Genomic DNA, 18,172 nt, shown 5'->3' on the forward strand with positions numbered 1-18,172 from the left:
GAAAAATTATGCAGAAACGGGGGAGAAATGACAATTTTATTTCCTGTGAGGGTTCGCTAGGATGTGAATTGCCTCTCTCTTCTATGCACCCTTTTCTACATACATATGTTTTTGTGTCACTCTGATTGCCAATGTCCCTTGGATTATAATGTGAAATATGTAGATAGAAACCATAATGATGTATTTCTGAAGGAATGTTTTGAACCAGTCTTGTTATTGATCATATATATCACAATAAGTTCAAATCATCAGCCAGTAATGATGTTTCCCAGACCCAGCGCTTTCAGGAATAGAGGCATGGAAAAATTACATTAAATTGGTTCTGGTTTTACTTTCAAAAATGATTAATAGGATGCCTCAAATCCCCCACCCAGCATCAAACAGATTTTCATCTTTATGGCTCATTTCCCTTCATCTTCCTTTCCTTCTTCCACTCAAACACCTTACTGACCATGCGATTCCCTCCAGAACTATTCTAGTACTACTCTAATTTTTCTTTTCTTTCTCATTTTAATTTTATTTGCCTTTAGGACACCTGTTTTGAATCAGTACCAATTGATAAATATAATAATGTGCCTTCCAGAAAACAGAAAAAAAATCAACTAAATATGCATGAGAGAAAGCAGTCAGAGTAGTTGGGACAAAACTCAGGTTGGAAACAACTAGCAACAAGTATCATGTGCCACATTCTGGAATACAAACAAGTTATTAGATTTGTATCCTAATAAAGTAATTAATATGATTTTGAAGTACTGAGCATAGGTAGTGATGGGATATGATAGCGTCATACATTTTGGCACTGAGAACACAAATCACCATCACTGTTATGTAGCTTCACCGTTGTCCTAATTAAAAGATCAGTCAAGTTTTTTAATATGTCATCCAGGGTACTAGAAATGCACATCTCATGTTAAAATAGCATTTTCAACCATGACAACGTGATTAAAGTTAACCAAATTGCCATCTCTAAAATTTTGTTTCCTATGTCCCATAAAGGCATACAGACATATATGGTGTTGTATTCTGACCAAGCATGTAAAGACATATAGAAAATCCCATTATATAGGAAAACTACTTTTTTTAATTGTCAAAACATGTAAAAAGTTTGATGATTAGGAAAAATAATTATCAGGATACAATATAAGAAAGGTCATAATTTAAGCAAAAGTGTTGCTGTAGCTTGCAAGAGCATAAAGTTCATAGCCTTGGCTCACAATCCTTGGTCTGCTACCTTTACAAATGTCTTACGAATTCCTTTAAAGGATTTTCTTCATGAATAAAATTATAATTAAATTGTTCACAGTGCTGTGGTTAATGTTGTATCAGCAGTTTTACTGTAACCCTTGGTTTCATGAGTTCATAACTCTATCGTAAACACATACTTCAGATTACGGCTTGGCATACCAAGGAGTAATCATGAAAAAAGTAATTCAAATATTGAGAAAGATGTGTTCATTCAGTTTCAAATTTTGAAAGGAAAGTTCAGGTAAGCATAGTGGTCTGAACATTATTTTACTCTTTGAAAACTAAGAAATATGACTTAATGTGCCTTTCTATGACTGCCTTGTTTTTTAATGAAAATAGGTTCATCATGACAGATTGATGATATTTCAAAATTTTCATAGGTGTTTTAAGTTGTCCTTAGTATTTTACATTGAGACTGAAGCACATGCTACCACAGATGTTGTCTGCTGCAGGACTTCAAATGATCTCACTCTTTTATTGAGATGCTGTTATCTCATTTCTGTTGAGCATCTCATGACCTCATTGCAAACACAGCCAGTTTTACATTGCACAGTTCTCACAGTAAGGGGCTTCACAATTATAAACTGTCTCCTTTTAGTTTAGTTAATCTTCAGATATGAGCAAATAATGCTTTACACACCTCACAAATGTGAAGAAGGGACATTGCTCAGAGTATTTATTTATTTTAGGCTACTTTGTAATCTTCCATTTGAAGTACTGCACTAAATTGTTCAAAATTCACCCAGAAGAGAGGCCACTAGATTTTCTATCTACTGGCAATATAGACAAAATATTGTAAAACACAGTTAAAATGACACTGGAGGGATAAATGCCATATTATAAAATGGATGCCATTTGATTTGTTACTAATAATATTAGATTTATATAATTCAGAAAGCAAACACTAACTGAATTTTCATTATTTTTGTTGTATATTGCCAAAGGTCAGTCTCTTCACAGTACAGTCTCTACCTTTATCTAACGGTGTGCATCAGCTCACAAACAACTACACCAAAAGAAAGAATAAAAATAGCATTAAAAAAAAAAGTCTAATAACACTATAGTGTTATTTTTCATGGTACTAAACCAGTACACAGTACATGGCACACATCCATGAGGAATGGGCAGAGATATGCATTTAGTAATTATATAAAAAGAAAAATTGATTACTTTTCCACTTCATAAGAGCTACTACAGCAAAAGAACACTTCCTTTTTTCCCACAGCAGATGGAGATCTCCCTAGACTATCTTTTCTGGTTACAGCAAAGGCACTTGATGCTGAAAAAAACCTTGCTGCTGTCTGGATGCTTGTCATTATTAGTGTTATAGTATGTAGATGATACAAACTTAATACAAAGAAAAGAGAGTTCACTTTGTTATTCAGGATTTAAGTAATAATCCTGAAGAAATCAACTAAAATAGATTACAGCAACCAGTAAATGTTGGTCATTGTGCAGAAGTTTCAAGCTACCACAATATTAAATATTTCTTTCTCCACTGAAGAGTTAAGGCAGGTACTACAAGTAGCAGAAAAGATGACAGCATGACAAGACAGTTGTGAGAGCTCTTGGCAGCAGGTGCACTTGGCTACAAAACTGAGGGAATGAATATAGAGAGATCAATGGTGCTGGAGCGCAGCAAGAGTATGTAAGGAAGGCACAGATGCATCAAAGTTGTTTACAAATTTGTTGGAAAGCATAGCTGGATCCATCCAAAATCAGAGGCACCAGCACAGGGCAAATCGTAGTATATGAATACAGAACACAAAGCACTGCACTAAGCAGATGACAATCTTAAAGTCTCATGCTCCATCTAGTTTCTTGACTTTTCCACACAGTACTATTTCATCTAGTAGTAAGTACTACTATATGATGTTATTGGATAGCATGGGCATTTCAGTTTAGTTGAACAGACTTAGATTGATATACTTAACATGTGATCATATTTTTAGAACATTATAAAAACTTAGATTTCTCCTTACAGTAATATAGAGAAATAGCAAGTTGTAACATAGTTTTGAGAATAGCAACACAGATTGAATCATATCGACAAATGCAGTTTCATGAAGAAACACTGTAGTTCAAAAGAAAAAAAGAAAAAAAAAAACAAACCTTGAGTATCTTTCTTTTTACAGGTGACTACAAATTATTCAGGACAAGGAATCAGGATTCCCAGGTTAATTGTTGGCTAGAGTTAAAAATGACAGTGTTTTGCTCCACAGTAGACTCTGCAAAGCCATAATCTCCACTTTCTGCATTTTCATCACACAGAAACAAGTCAGCTTCATGTTTGGACCAACAATAAGTCCACAGACTTGCTCAAAAGGGATGACAGGCTTCATAAATTTATTCATTTGATTGGCTCACTTAGAAATTCTGTGACCAGCCTCAAGGAGGTGGGTCTGAAGGACTTTTGTTAAGTGCTTGGGTATTAAAGAGCACCTGAAGCAATAGCTCACTATAAAACTCAAGAACACTGAAGGATGGTGCCAATATTTAGACAAATATCCTCAAATCAATGGCATATGAATGCTTCCATCCACATCTTGGGAGGGGACACAGCAGGGCCAGCTGACCCAAACTGACCAAAAGGGCATTCCGTACCATATGACATCAGCTCAGATATAAAAGCTAAGTGAAAGAAGAAAGTGTAAGGACATTCATTGATGGTGTCTGTCCTCCAGAGCAACCCCTATGTGTTTTGATGCCCTGATTCCTGGGAAGTGTCCAGACATGTTCTGCTGATGGGAAGTAGAAAGTAATATTTGTGTTTTCTTGCTTCCACATGAGGCCTTTGATTTCACTTTTGCCCCATTAAACAGATTCTATCTTGAACCATGGACCTCTTACTACATTTTTCTCCTCTCCCCTTTTTGCCTAAGAAGGGGAGTGATAGAATGGCTTTGGTGGGCATCTGGCAAAGAAAACAATAAATAAAGAAGGAAAGGTAAAGAGTGTTGATAATGCTGGTTGATTAACTTCTGAAGACACTTTCTTATGGCGTAGGGCAGAATCACAGAATCACCAACGTTGGAAGAGACCTCAAAGATCATCAAGTCCAACCTGTCACCACAGACCTCATGACTAGACCATGGCACCAAGTGCCACGCCCAATCCCCTCTTGAACACTTCCAGGGACGGTGACTCCACCACCTCCCTGGGCAGCACATTCCAATGGCTAATGACTCTCTCAGTGAAGAACTTTCTCCTCACCTTGAGCCTAAACTTCCCCTGGCACAGCTTGAGACTGTGTCTTCTTGTTCTGGCACTGGTTGCTTGAGAGAAGAGACCAAATCCCTCCTGGCTACAACCATGCTTCAGGTAGTTGCAGAGGGCAATGAGGTCTCCCCTGAGCCTCCTCTTTTCCAGGCTAAACAATCCCAGCTCCCTCAGCCTCTCCTCATAGGGCTTGTGCTCAAGGCCTCTCACCAGCCTTGTTGCCATTTCTGGACATGTTCAAGTGTCTCAATGTCCTTCTTAAACTGCGGAGCCCAGAACTGGACACAGTAGATAAAAGTTATTGCATTCACTAGAAAAGCAAAGGTTCTGGTCTTCAGAACCATTATGTATTGATAGAAGATCCATCCAAAAGTGTCCTTTTTACAAAAGTTGACTAGTCTTGGTTCAAAATAAGTGATAACATCTTGTAATTAGGAAGGGCTTAGAACCTTTACTGACAAATATCTGCTGAGATTCAGGTTGATAACGTCAAACTCCTAAAACACAATGATGGCTCATAAATTTCACTAAGGGAAAAATGCATATTGATTTGGTTAAAAAATCCACACTTACTTAATTTAACCTCTTCTATTTCTTCATTTTCTTTTAGCAGGCCTTTTATTTCAATTATTCACCACAGAAAGATCAGTTCATAATTTGATACACAATGAATGTTAACACTTGTGCAAGTAAAGATCTGAAAATCTCTCAATTTCCACTAAGAAAAGATAAAAATAAATCTAAAATATATTATTCAAGACTGTATTTATTTAATTATGTAGGCTAGATAAGTACATACCACACTGCATTTGAAGAATTGGATTGAGCTTTGCCTCAAGTAGGAAACTGACTATCAAGTCATTTAATTGAAATAAAAAATTCCGTGGCCGTAGTATTGCCTCATACCCATTTTTACCCATTCTAATTTCCAATTTTCTCATTTGAACATAATTTTTTTCCTCTAATCATCTGTCTGATATGGAAAAGTTTAAAAACATAGGTTCTCTGAAGGAGTGATAGATAGCATGCCATAGTACATCCAAAGTATTTTTATTTTAAGCACTGAGGATACTGAGGATAAGCATAATTTTACTTCAACTGAGAACTGCAGTAAGCAAAATCTTCCATTGAGAAGTTCTCTTTAATGACAACCTAGAGCAGAATTACAAACCATACAATCATTTCTATCAGTCTTTGAGTTTTTAAATTATCATTATAAATGTTGCATCAAACTTTGGAAGATAAGCAATGTTCATTACATTCATTAAGGGAGTAAATAGCTAAAATTTTTTACAGGTGTTGTGGTCTAAACCTGGCCAACAGATGCAGACCCACAAAGCCACTTGCTCATTCCTCTTCAGTGGGAGGGGGATAGAATGGGAAGGGTAAAAGTGTGAAAAATCATGTGTTGCTATATATAGAATTTAACAGGGAAAGCAAAAGTTGAATGCTCAGATGAATCAAAACAAGGTGTTCATTCGCTGCCACCCATCAGCAGACAGTTGTTCAGCTCTCTGCAGGAAAGCAGCTCTCCATCATACACAACAGTTACTTGGGAAGACAAACACTGTAACTCCATATTTTACCCCTTTGTCCTGTCTTCCCTATCACCAGCTTTTATCATTGAGCACAACATATGGTTTGGGATATATCAGCAGTCAGCTGGGGTCAGCTATCCTTGCTGTGTGCCCTGCTAACCTCTGTGTATCCCTAGACTACTTGCTGGAGGGAAGGGTGAGAAGCAGGAAAGGCCTTAATGCTGTGCAAGTGTTGTTCAGTAATAGCTAAAACATGGCCATGCTATCAGTATTGTTACGGTCATGAATCCAAAACAGAACCATACAAGCTACTATGAAGAAAATAAACTGATACACACAAAACCAGCAAAACAGGTAACTTTTTGTTGGTTGGTGTGGTGGGTTGAGAGAGAAGGCCCAGCTTCCCCTCCCCCACTAAGTAGGAATGGAAAAAAAACACAACTAACTCAGCCAGTGAAGCAAAGAGGAACTTTGTATTTACAAAGCAATGACCGACGTAGGGAATTTATGTACACAAATATACAGTATTTACAATATATACAGAAATATACAGCAAAGAAACAAGAACAGAAACAAACCCCCTGGAAGAGGGGGTTTCCCCCTGTACCCCCTTCACCCCCTACCTCCCTTTTTCCCCAAAGAGGTTTAGAAAGAGAAAAGGGGAGTTAACGAGGCAGAGGCCTAGTGCAGGCAGGATTAATGCTTATCTGTTATTTGGCTAGAAGCCCACAAGCAGACAGCGAAGAGGAAACACACAGGAGCAGGAACACACCCACACTGACCAAGACTCTAACTGCACCAAAAACTTAAAACTGCACTCCTACCTACCTACCAATGAAATTCGTTTAGAACACCAATATTTACAAAAGTATTCAGCTAGAGTGTCCCTTTTGTAAAGGCACAGCCTCAAACGGTCACAGTTGGATGGTGGGGTTTTTTTTGGTTGGTTGGTTGTGTTTGTTTTTTTGTTTTGGTTTGGTTTGATTTTTATTCTGGTCAGGAGAGAGAGAGATGTTAAAAGGAAACATGAATTTCAAGTTTGATCCCTGAGAAACATATGTCTTACTGATGTCCTTAGCTAAGCTGGATAAAGGTCATCAGAAGCACGTCTTCTTGCACTTCCGATACAAAATATAGTTCTTTGACCTTGCCTTGTAGCAAATTAAAACTTTTGATGGACAAATACTTCTTTCATAAGGAGAGAAGGGGAAAATAAATATGATGCAACAGACTATAAGGCATGTTGCTTAGGGTAACTAGGGACCCTGTGGTGATAACCATGATGCAGTAACCTCTGTAGAAGATACAATCCTAGCAAGTTCTCCTTTCAATAATCACCTAGTAGAATGGAATTCTCTTTTATCTATTTTTAGCATCAGCTTCCACTTTTATAGCTTCTTCAGACTCTCATTTTTAGTCTTTGACTTACAAAACACATTCCTGCTCACTGTGTGTCCATTTCACTTAAAAAAACCCAAAGCATTGTTTTTTAGTATAAGGCATCGTATCATTGATTTCTCTGTGTGTAACTAAGCTATACAAAGGAAAAAGAAGGGTGTAGGTAGTTCAGTCAGTGTTTGCTACTGCATACACTGTATACAAAAACACTACTATACATAGGACATAAAATTCAATGCAAAGAATAAAATAATTCCAGTGAATATAGTTTATTCATTTAAATACTTTGTAGTTTGCTTATTTATATTTGTATTGGGCCTTATGATTAAAAAAATCAAAACCTGGCAGTTGTAATGAATTTAGTGGAAAAAACAGTATTTGACATTAACTGTGCTAAAAAATACAATCATCTGATTGCTTTTTACACAAGTAAGCATACTCAGACCAAACATTTTACAATGTTCATTCCCCTGACTGTATGGCTTATAGTCAAATATTCCACTAATAAAAGAAAAATAAAAGAATTAATTTTTACAAAAACATTCAGGCCTCTGACATTTTTTGCTTTTCATTGCCTCAGAGAAGTATGAAAAATAAGAGCAGCAATTACTTTGTTGTTTCTTCAGTTCTTGAACTCTTGGCAGAAACCTTTTGTAGTATACAAATTAAGGGAAAGAAGAGAGCACATGTGTTCTATAGTCACTGAATTCATCAACATGATAAACATAACTTAAATTTAAACCAGCATTTAAGGAAGCTGGAGATGGTCTCATGGCTTAGGGAGGGGTCTTGTGGACCATATGTGAATTCATGGTAAAACCACAGAATATGATATTCTGTTCCTCCTTCCTTGACTTCACACTCACTCATTGTAAAACAAAACTTGGGAATGGGAATAAACACAGTGATGCCAAAGTCTGAAATCTGTTGAAAGAATTAAGCTGTCTCAATTTATCATGGTTTCTGGATATTTTCTGCCCTTGTAAAGGCAGAGTTCTATGAGTTATGGGTTTACATGAAAATGTCCTTTAATACATTTTTAACATTGCTTATAGTTGAGTAAGAAAATCCGAACAATTTAACAGCTTAAAACAATAAAAGTGGGCTAAAAAGAAATAAGATACTTTAAAATAACCAAGAAAAAATTCAAACCTATTAGAAATTTAATATGTGAGCTGTTATTTTTTGTAACATGTGTTCAGTGGAACTTAGTTAAAACATCATGAAAACATGAGAGCAATGAGGTTATGTCCAAGGCAAACTAAAGCTAGTAGCTGACCTCATATAGATGAGCAAAATTGAAATGTTCTGTGCAAAGAACATCGACCGTTCATTAAAGGAAGCAAGAAAGTACAGGATATGCTTAGAAAATATAGCAGTGATTCACTGCAGTAAAAGAGTCAAGAGATAGAATACTTTTAAGACAGGCAATCTTGAGAGGACACCTATGTTTGAAACATATGAGATACATTATTTATTTACCTTGGCAAAGATGCCAAAAGGAAAAGAACTTCTGTGCCTCAAAAGAATTCTGCTGATGTATTTAAGCTGTAATTTTTCAAACATAACAACAGAAGTGTATTTTATAGCCTTAGTTTTAGGATGCATGTTTAATATTCACAAAACCAAAAGATGCAAAGATGAGATGCTATGGAGAAGTGATGATAAAAGAGGTACCATGATAGCAAGCCAAACAGTCTCAATCTGTAAGTAATTACTGTATAACATTCTTACGGTGAGTCTAGTAAGAAGGCTAAGGTTCAGTCCATAGGACAGCCACCGCGTGAGATCATTTGATGTTATTAGACCAATATCATAAGGGTATCGTCTATGCTGAAGAAAGACATATGATATAAGAATTTGTAATCAAAATTATAGTGGGCAGATAATATGTGAATTTTAGTTGTGTCTCATAGCAATCAACTGTTCAATATTCTGTCATTTGATTAAATATCCTTTCTGGTTCCTCCCTACATACTCCCCCACTAATCTGAAAGAAATGACAGAATGATCAGGTCACGTTTCATGAAGATAGCTTTAGGAAGGCAGTGCTCAATGTGCCTTTCAAAACCATGACACATAGACCAGGATTTTATTCCATGTGGTACCGTCTGGTTTCTAATGACAAATTCTGTTACTGCAGCTAAAGAGAAGAAAGGCATCTCTAACAGCAGAGCTACTAAGCATGACAAACAGGCTGAATAGATGTTCTGGATGTGGAAACACTTATCATCACTTTTGACTAGTGAGTGAAGGGAAAGCAGTGGATATGTTGGGGTTTATATTCATTTTAGAAAAGCTTTTGATACTGTCTCTCACAATGTCCTTGTGGATAAAATGTCCAGTATCCAGCTAGACATGCAGATAATATGTGAACAACTGACTGAAGTGTCATGCTCTGAGTTTGGCTAGGATAACCCTATCCTTGCCAAATAAGGACAGTTCAGGCTCAGAGTTGTGGGAAATGGGGTAACACCTGGCTGGTGACCAATCACAAGTGAGGTTCCCCAGGGCTCAATTTTAGGACCAGTTCTCTTCAATATTTTTATTACTGACCTTAACACAGGATTTGAGTGTACACTAGGTTTGTGGATGATGCTAAATTAGGAGGAGCCATTGATTCTCTTGAGGGTAGAGGGGAGAGGTCTTGATAGAATAAAGAGTTAAGTGGTTAACAACTGTATGAAATTTAACTAAAAATGCCAGATTCTCCACCTGAGATGGTGTGTTCCTGGATGGAGGTATAGATTCAGGTACAGGAGGCTGGAGGGCAGCCCTAAAGAAAGGGATCTAGTAATTTCAGTTGATGTTAGGCTCAGTATCAGTCCACAATGTACCCTGGCATCCAAAAGGTAAACCATATCCCGTGGTGCATCAAGCACAGTATAGCTAGCTGATCTAAAAAAGTGATTGTATTGCTCCAGAATATGAGTGAAATAAAAATATTGGGATTTGTCTAAAGGAGGGCAACAAAGACATTGACAGGACTAGAGGGCATGACTTAGGAGGAGCAACTGAGGACATGAGGATACTAGATTTGCTCTGCTTAGAGGAGACTGATAAGTCACCACATTGCTATCTACAGCTTCCTCATAGAGGGGAGCAGAGGGAGGTGCTTATCCCTGTTCTGTAGTGTCCATCAACAGGATGAAAAGATATAGCTTTAAAATGTATCAAAGGAAGTTTTGACACAGTTCAATTAACTTCCTTATTGGATATTAGGAAAACACTCTTAACTGAGGGTTTTCAAGCACTGGAACAAGCTCCCAAGGGAAGTGGTCATGGCCTCAAGATTGTCAGTGTTCAAGCATTTGGACCATGCTCTTACGTACATGGTTTAACTATTAGGTTGTCCTGTGTCAAGTCAGGAGTTGAACTTGATGATCTGTCTGGGTCTCTTCCAACTCAGGACATTCTATGATTCTATGACTGACTGGAAACCCCTTTCCCTTTACTCGAACCCAACAGAGTTAAGGTGGCTCTGCTTGTAATCAGGCAGAAATATAATCGAATCACAAAATCATAGAATGGCTTGGGTTGGAAGGGACCCAAAGGTCATATAGTTCAGCCGCCTTGCAGTGAATAGGGACATCTTCCACTAGATCAGTTTGCTCATAGACTTGTCAAGCCTGACCTTGAATATCTCCAGGTGTGGGGCCTCAACTACCTCTCTGGGCAACCTGTTCCACCACTCTTATGGTAAAGAACTTGTTTCTACTTGAAACATTAGCTGATAAACCAGCTTGCCCTCAAGACATAAAGTCTATACAATAACTGAATTTTTTTTTTTTTCACTGATAATACATGACATGATTTTTTATTCCCCCCTATCCCCCATTTAATAGCAGAAAATCCTGCTCAGTTTAAATTTCAAGAATGCATTCTGGTTGTTCATTAGGTGACACATTTGACAGTGAATCCGTGTCCCGCTGGAGAGCATATGTGCATACACAATTTGAATACATTTGCTTGCTTTCTTATGTAGGCACCACCCTATCTCTGAGGACAAATGATTAATTAATAGAGAGCTTGTTCAAAGGAAGTGCTCCTAAAGTGCTTCCTTCTATTGTATTTCTATATGGATTATCCATTTGAGCTTTTGTCACCATCAATGGGACTCCATAGTAACCTTTCTCCTTCTTGTTCCCTGTCATCAGCAAGTAGCTGTCAAGAGGTAAAAGGTTGAAACTTTTCCTAAAATAAAATAAAGCATCTTTTTAGACAGGAAGTATTTTTTGGCTGTCCTGTTTCTCTATTGCCTGGGGAAAAGCTTACTTTCTAAAGGTAGTGATGGACTGCTCACTAAAAGTATTTTTTTAAGGGAAATAAAAGAACCATGACTCTGCAATAGACAGATGGTATCAAAACTCTGCGATTAACTGGATGTAGGAAAAAATGAAATAGTAACCTAAGGAGACTATTTTTTTAAGTGATTTATACAGTATATTAAATGGTGTGGAAATCCTTTCTAGAAAAACCCTTTGGAGAAAGAACATGAACACGTATTGACTTTTTTAGTGTTGTAGCACATAAATATCCAAACTGGCAAGTACTCTACTAGGATTTCAGATAATGAAATTATGTCCTAAAATAACTATTTCTTTTAATCCCCAATATATAGATGCTTTTATTTAGTTAGGTTTTGTTTTGTTTTTTTTTTTCTTTTTCTTCTGGTAAAAATGAAAATCATTGCAGAATCTCCTTCTCTTGCTAGATTAAGATCCCATATTTTTAGGATGCTCAAAGTCACACCTGCTCAGGAGCAATCAATCAGCTGTTGTACCTGATAATATTCATACTCTGCTATCAGTTTTTGCCATTTGTCAGGGAGTGCTACAGTGGCATCTTCTGGCATACAGAAGAATTAATTACCTTCTGACTGTGAAAGAACATTGCTATTAAAAGGGTAAGTTAAGAAACAAGCTTAAAGAACTGAAATAAAAAGCACCTTCTGGTTTTCAATTATTCCGTTTAGACCAATTGAAACAGTAGCAAATTATAAGAAATTAAAAACTAGTCCTTTGGTAAATGGTCATTTTAGCATGAGAGTTTACATGTGAGGCAAATGCTTCTAGGGCTATTAGCATCCTAAATAATTACTTATAATTGTTTCAGTTGACATAAGATGACAAATGGTAGTTAATTAGAAAAAGAGGAGAAGAAATGAGAAGAAGCAAAAAAAAAAAAAGCAATAGCTAGAACTGAGAAAAGAAAAAAATCTTATTTTTCTCTTTTTGAATACATCTCTCTAAACACTTCCAATTTTATGATAGATTTTTTCAAAATTGCTGCACAGTAAAATAAATTAATGATTGTGGATCTAGGGAAAATGAGAGTTCTTAATGAACTGAATATTATCTCTAACATTTTACTAGAAAACTACTTCTTAACGTCATAAAAATGTTACTGAGTTCACAAATTTTACCACAATGTCTTCAATTATATATATATATGTTTTCCATTTTTTATGAAATGTGCTATGACATTGTACATCACACATCTTTCTCAGTGTATTAAAAGAAGAAGTCCACTGACAAGAAACTTCAAGTGCAATCACTGATAGACAAGTGCTAAGCCATTGCCACTCAGCACAGGTAATGAGAAGTTGCCGTTTATTGCTAGCATCTATTGAATTTTTCCTTCTTCTGTGGAAGGTGTTAACAAAAGCTTCAGTCATGGGACCATTTTTCCACTGTGTGAAACTATTGGGATTTTGGTAGTTGGTGATTGTCTCAAAATAACTAGTTCTGAATCTGTCAAAACTATGTGGAGTCAGAACAGGAGCAGCTGAATTCCTAACTATACATAAGCAGATCTATGAGTAAAATGGTCCTGTTTGACCAACCTGATCTCCTTCTATGACAGAATGTCCCAACTAATGGATGAGGGAAATGCTGTGGACATTGTCTACCTAGATTTTTGAAAAGCCTTTGACACTCTTTCCCACAGAATTCTTGTGGACAAACTGCTCATGGCTTGGATGAGCACACACTCTGATAGATAAAGCACTGGCTGGGCAAACAAGCCCAAAGAGTGGTGGTCAATGGAGTTAAATCCAGCTGGTGGCTGGTCACAAGTGGTGTTCCTCAGGGCTCAGTGTTAGGACCACTTCTGTTTAGCATCTTTATTGATGACCTTAATGAAGACATAGTGTGTCATCAGCAAGTTTGCAGATGATACCAAGTTATGTGGCGGTGTTGATCTGCACGAGGGTAGGGAGGCTCCACAGAGGGACTTGGATAGATTGTATCAGTGGACCAACATTAATGGGATGAGCTTCAACAAGGCCAAATACCAGGTCCTGCACTTGGGTCACAACAACCCCAAGCAACGCTACAGGCTTGGGGAAGTGTGGCTGGAGAGCTGTCTGGCAGAATGGGACCTGGGGGTTCTAATTGATGGGCAACTGAATATGAGTGTGCCCAGGTGGCCATGAAAGCCGATGTCATCCTAGCCTGTACTAGAAATGCTGTGTCCAGCAGGAGTAGGGAGGTGATTGTCCCCTTGTACTCAGCTCTGGTGAGTACCTTGTGTGCCTTGTCCAGTTTTGGACACCTCAATACAAGAGAGATGTGGAGGTGCTGGAGCAAGTGTAGAGGAAAGCAATGAAGCTGGTGAACGGCCTAAAGAACAAATCTTATGAAGAGTGACTGAAGGAGCTGGGGCTGTATAGTTTGGAAAAGTGGAGGCTGAGAGGAGACCTCATTGCTCTCTACAACTACCTGAAAGGATGTTGTAGAGAAGCTGGTGCTGGTCTCTTCTTGCAGGTAAAACAAGAGGGAAAGGCTTCAAACGGCAACAGGGTAGGTTTAGACTGGACATTAGCAAAAGTTTTTTCACAGAAAGAGTGGTCAGACATTGGAATGTGCTGCCCAGGGAGGTGGTTGAGTCACTAACCCTGGATGTGTTTAAAGGTCATTTGAATGTGGTGCTTGGGAATATGGTTTAGGGGTGAACTTTGTAGAGTAGGGTTATCAGTTGGACTTGGTGATCCTGAGGGTCTTTTCCAATCTGATTGTTTCTGTTATTCTGTGGGTTCCTAACTATTGGGCCACAGTGTAGCAAACTCTGTACTTTGTGAGATTGTTGACATTCACAAGAATCACAATTTAGGAAAAACAAAATCAAAACACATTAGACACTACACAAATATACTCCAACCCAAAAATACTTATTTGTCATGACAAACTGACTGGACATTGTGATCTAAGTTTCTCCTGGGAGCACGCACTCTGGGGTACTCTACTTTCTTGGTGTTTCTTACCGTGAAGAAAGAGAGAACTGAGATTATTTAGTCTGGAGGGAGAAGGCTTAGAGGGGAATTTATTAATGTCTATAAATAGATGAGGGGTGGGTGTCAAGAGTGGGGATAGGCTCTTTGGCTCTGAGCAACCTGATCTAGTTGAGGATGACCATACTTACTGCAGAAGGGGCTGGACTAGATGACTTTGAAGGTCCATTCCATCCCAGACCATTCTATGATTCTATGATTCTTTTCAGTGGCACCTGGTAACAGGACAAGGAATAATGGATATAAGATAGAACATGGGAAGTTGCACCTCAACATGAAGAGAAACCTCTTTACTGTGAGAGTGATGGAGCATGGAATAGGCTAGCTGGAGAGGCTGTGTAGTCTCCTTCCCTGGAAACTTTGAAGGCAACCTGGACATTTTCCTGTGTGACCTACCCTAGGTGATCCTGCTTTGGGAAGAGGGCTGGACCTGATGATCTCTGGAGGTCCTTTCCAATCCCAAATATTCTATGATTCTATATTGTCTTTGTTTTTTACTTTTGAAGAAATCTAATCAAATTAAAAGTAAATTAAAATAAAAATTCATGGAGCAATACACTTGTTAATTTACAGCAGATAGAGCTGTAAAAAACCTAATAGTTTTTGGCATCCAACAGGCCAAATCTCCACAATTTTGCCCTTTCTACAGGGAGTACAGCAGTAGATTCACAGCTGAGCCCACATGATTGTCCAGAGCACTGACTTATGACCATAGATGGATTAAGCAGCAAGTGATTAAGCTGAGCTGAGTATTTTCTCAACCTGTCCACTTGCTGTCACTTCCAAAAGTGATTCCCCCTTGATAAGAACTGAGGAGTTCCCCTGTGGTATCTGACACACCTGTGTCCAGTGTGCTATTGTGCTGGGTTTATGTGGCTGGGTGCAGGCAATAGGCACCTGCAGAGGAGCCTCCTGCCTCATGCTGGGCAGTTAATTCCAATTGGATTCAGGTGACACACCACAGGACACAGCTGAACCCCATCAGTCAAGATGGTGGTACCTCAGGAAAAAATGTACTTAATAAAGGGCAAGATGCTGATGGAAAGAGTGAAGAGTTTGGGCAGGCAGTGGGGTAAGTGTAAATAACCCTGTTAACACCAAAGTGAGAGAAGAGGAAGGAGGTGCTGCAGGTGCTGGAGCAGATATTCCCCAGCTGCCCCTGGAGAGGACCTCAATAGAGCAAGTTGTCCTACTGCAGCCCATGTAGAACATTACAGTGGAGCTCATAACCACATTGCAGCCTGTGGAGGACTCCATATTGGTGTGCCCTGAGTGAAGCTGCAGCCTCTGGACAGAAGCCTGTGCTGGAACAGTCTTATCCTGAAGGACTACACCCCATGGAGATGACCCACACTGGAGCAAGGAAGAAAATGTCAGGAGGAAGGAGCAGAGAAGAGCTCCAATCCCAAATCCCTGTCACCCCTATACTACTTGGTGACAGGAGATGGCAAAGGATCTGGGAATGAAGTAGTGAAGTTGAATGAAAAAAGTTGGGTGAAAGATGTTTGTTTCTTACCATCCTACTCTATTTTAATTCACAGGAAATTAAATTAATTTTTCATAAATCAAGATTTAACTTTACATGTGCTGGTAGATGGTGACTAATCTTCCTAGTTTTATCTCAACACACAATATTTTTCATTAAGTGCCATGGACATTGTCTACCCAGACTTGAGCAAAGCCTTTGCCACTGTCTCCCACAGCATTCTCCTTCAGAAGCTCATGGCACAAGGCTTGGATGAGTGCACTCTGCAGTGGATAAAAAAAATAATGGCTGAATAGCCAGACCTAAAGAGTGGTGGTGAATGGAGTTAAGTCTGACTGGCATCCAGTTACTAGTGGCATCCCCCACGGTCCAGTGCTGGGGTCTGTACTGTTTTATATCTTTATCAATGATATGGATAAGGGGACTGAGTGGACCCTCAGCAAATCTGCAGATGACACCAAGCTGAAGGGCTGTGTCGATCTGCTAGAGGGTAGGGAGGATTTGCAGCTGGATCAGGTTAGATGGATGGCACAAGGCTAATTGCATGATTTTTAACAAGGCCAAGTGCCAGATCCTCCACCTGCGTCACAACAACCCCATGGCAGACTACAGATGTGGGGATATGTGTTTGGAAAGCTGCGACTCTGAGAAGGACTTAGGGGTTCTGGTTGTCTAAGTGTCTTGCATGTCTATCTTGGAAATACCATCAACTAGCGCATTGTAAACTATAAACCTATTCAAGTTCTTTATTATCTTCATTTAAATATGTGATCATGCATGTTTAATTATTGACTATAAAATCACTAATGTGCATTTTTACCTATTCAACATTTAACAAGCAATAGATGTTTCAAGAAATCTCTGATTTTTCAAGTCACAATATTATATTAATATTTTTATCTATTAGTAGTTTTTGATGAGAATTTTTAATAAGAAATCTTCATGAGTAATTTTTGTTTTGCTAATGACTGAATTTATCTATTTAGAGTATCAACATAACATACACTAAGTGATTATTTTGCAGTGATTTAGTTCATATATAGCTTCTTTCTTTAAGAACAACTATCATATTCTGATTTTCTTCCTGGTATTTCAGAAAGAGTATTTTTTAACAGCCAACTGTCTCTGCTCTAACAACTGACACATTTTCAAATATCACTGTTTCAGACTGTAAGACTCCTTTATGGATGTTTTATTTCCTATATCACTATCACCTCTGTAAGAGTCCCAAACTCTGTTTATCACATCCTAAAGCTGGTCATAGGATCCACTCTTTCATCTTGGAGCTGGAGGCTTACACACAACATCATTTCTATTTAAGCCTATAAACTTTAACCAAAAAAAAAAAAAAAAAAAGGAAAAAGAAAAATGGTGAAATAGACATAATATTGGTAGTAAGTAAGTACATTTCTGCCTATTTCTTATGTATCCTTCTCTGTTCAGACTTGTTCTCAGACATCTCAATCAGTTTCTTTCTTTGGGACTAGTTTCTTCTTGTTAGGCATTTTATTTCATCCTACCGCAGTTGCCAAGGCTACATTTTGACTCCTGCAGGATGGATTTCTGAGACCTTTTGGCCCTGATTTAAAATGGCATTGATTGACTCACATCCATAATGCTTAGGGCATTGTTGATAATAAAATAAAATACAAGGCATCCATGTCCTTCCCAGAAACCAGCACACCTTTCTGTGTGATCTGTCCATGATCACAACATTCAAAACAAATCTAAATCATATATCTGAATTAAAAATATACCATCTATTCATGGGGCCCTTAATTTAACCTTGTGCTATAAAGTTATCTGTGGATGATTGTATGTAACATATTGAATCATAGAAACACTAAATAATTTTGGTTGGTTGAAACCTTTTGGACCACCAAGTCCAACCATTAATCTATCTCTACCAAGTCATCATTAAACCATGTCTGTAAGCACCATGTGCATAAGTCTTTTAAACATCTTCAAGGCTGGCAAGTCCATCACTAGAGAGTG

At 38.1% G+C, this 18,172-nt stretch overlaps 1 protein-coding gene across 1 annotated transcript in view; it reads right to left on the minus strand.

The window, feature by feature from the left end:
- The window catches only part of GPC5 (glypican 5), a 729,150-nt gene that overhangs the window by 320,921 nt on the left and 390,057 nt on the right, over positions 1 to 18,172 (minus strand). Inside the window, 1 exon segment of the mRNA XM_054163173.1 lies at positions 10,835 to 10,854. Coding sequence (XP_054019148.1) covers positions 10,835 to 10,854 — 20 coding nt within the window.

The sequence above is a fragment of the Dryobates pubescens genome, chromosome 7 (genome assembly GCF_014839835.1).
Source record: "Dryobates pubescens isolate bDryPub1 chromosome 7, bDryPub1.pri, whole genome shotgun sequence".
Lineage (NCBI taxonomy): Eukaryota > Metazoa > Chordata > Aves > Piciformes > Picidae > Dryobates > Dryobates pubescens.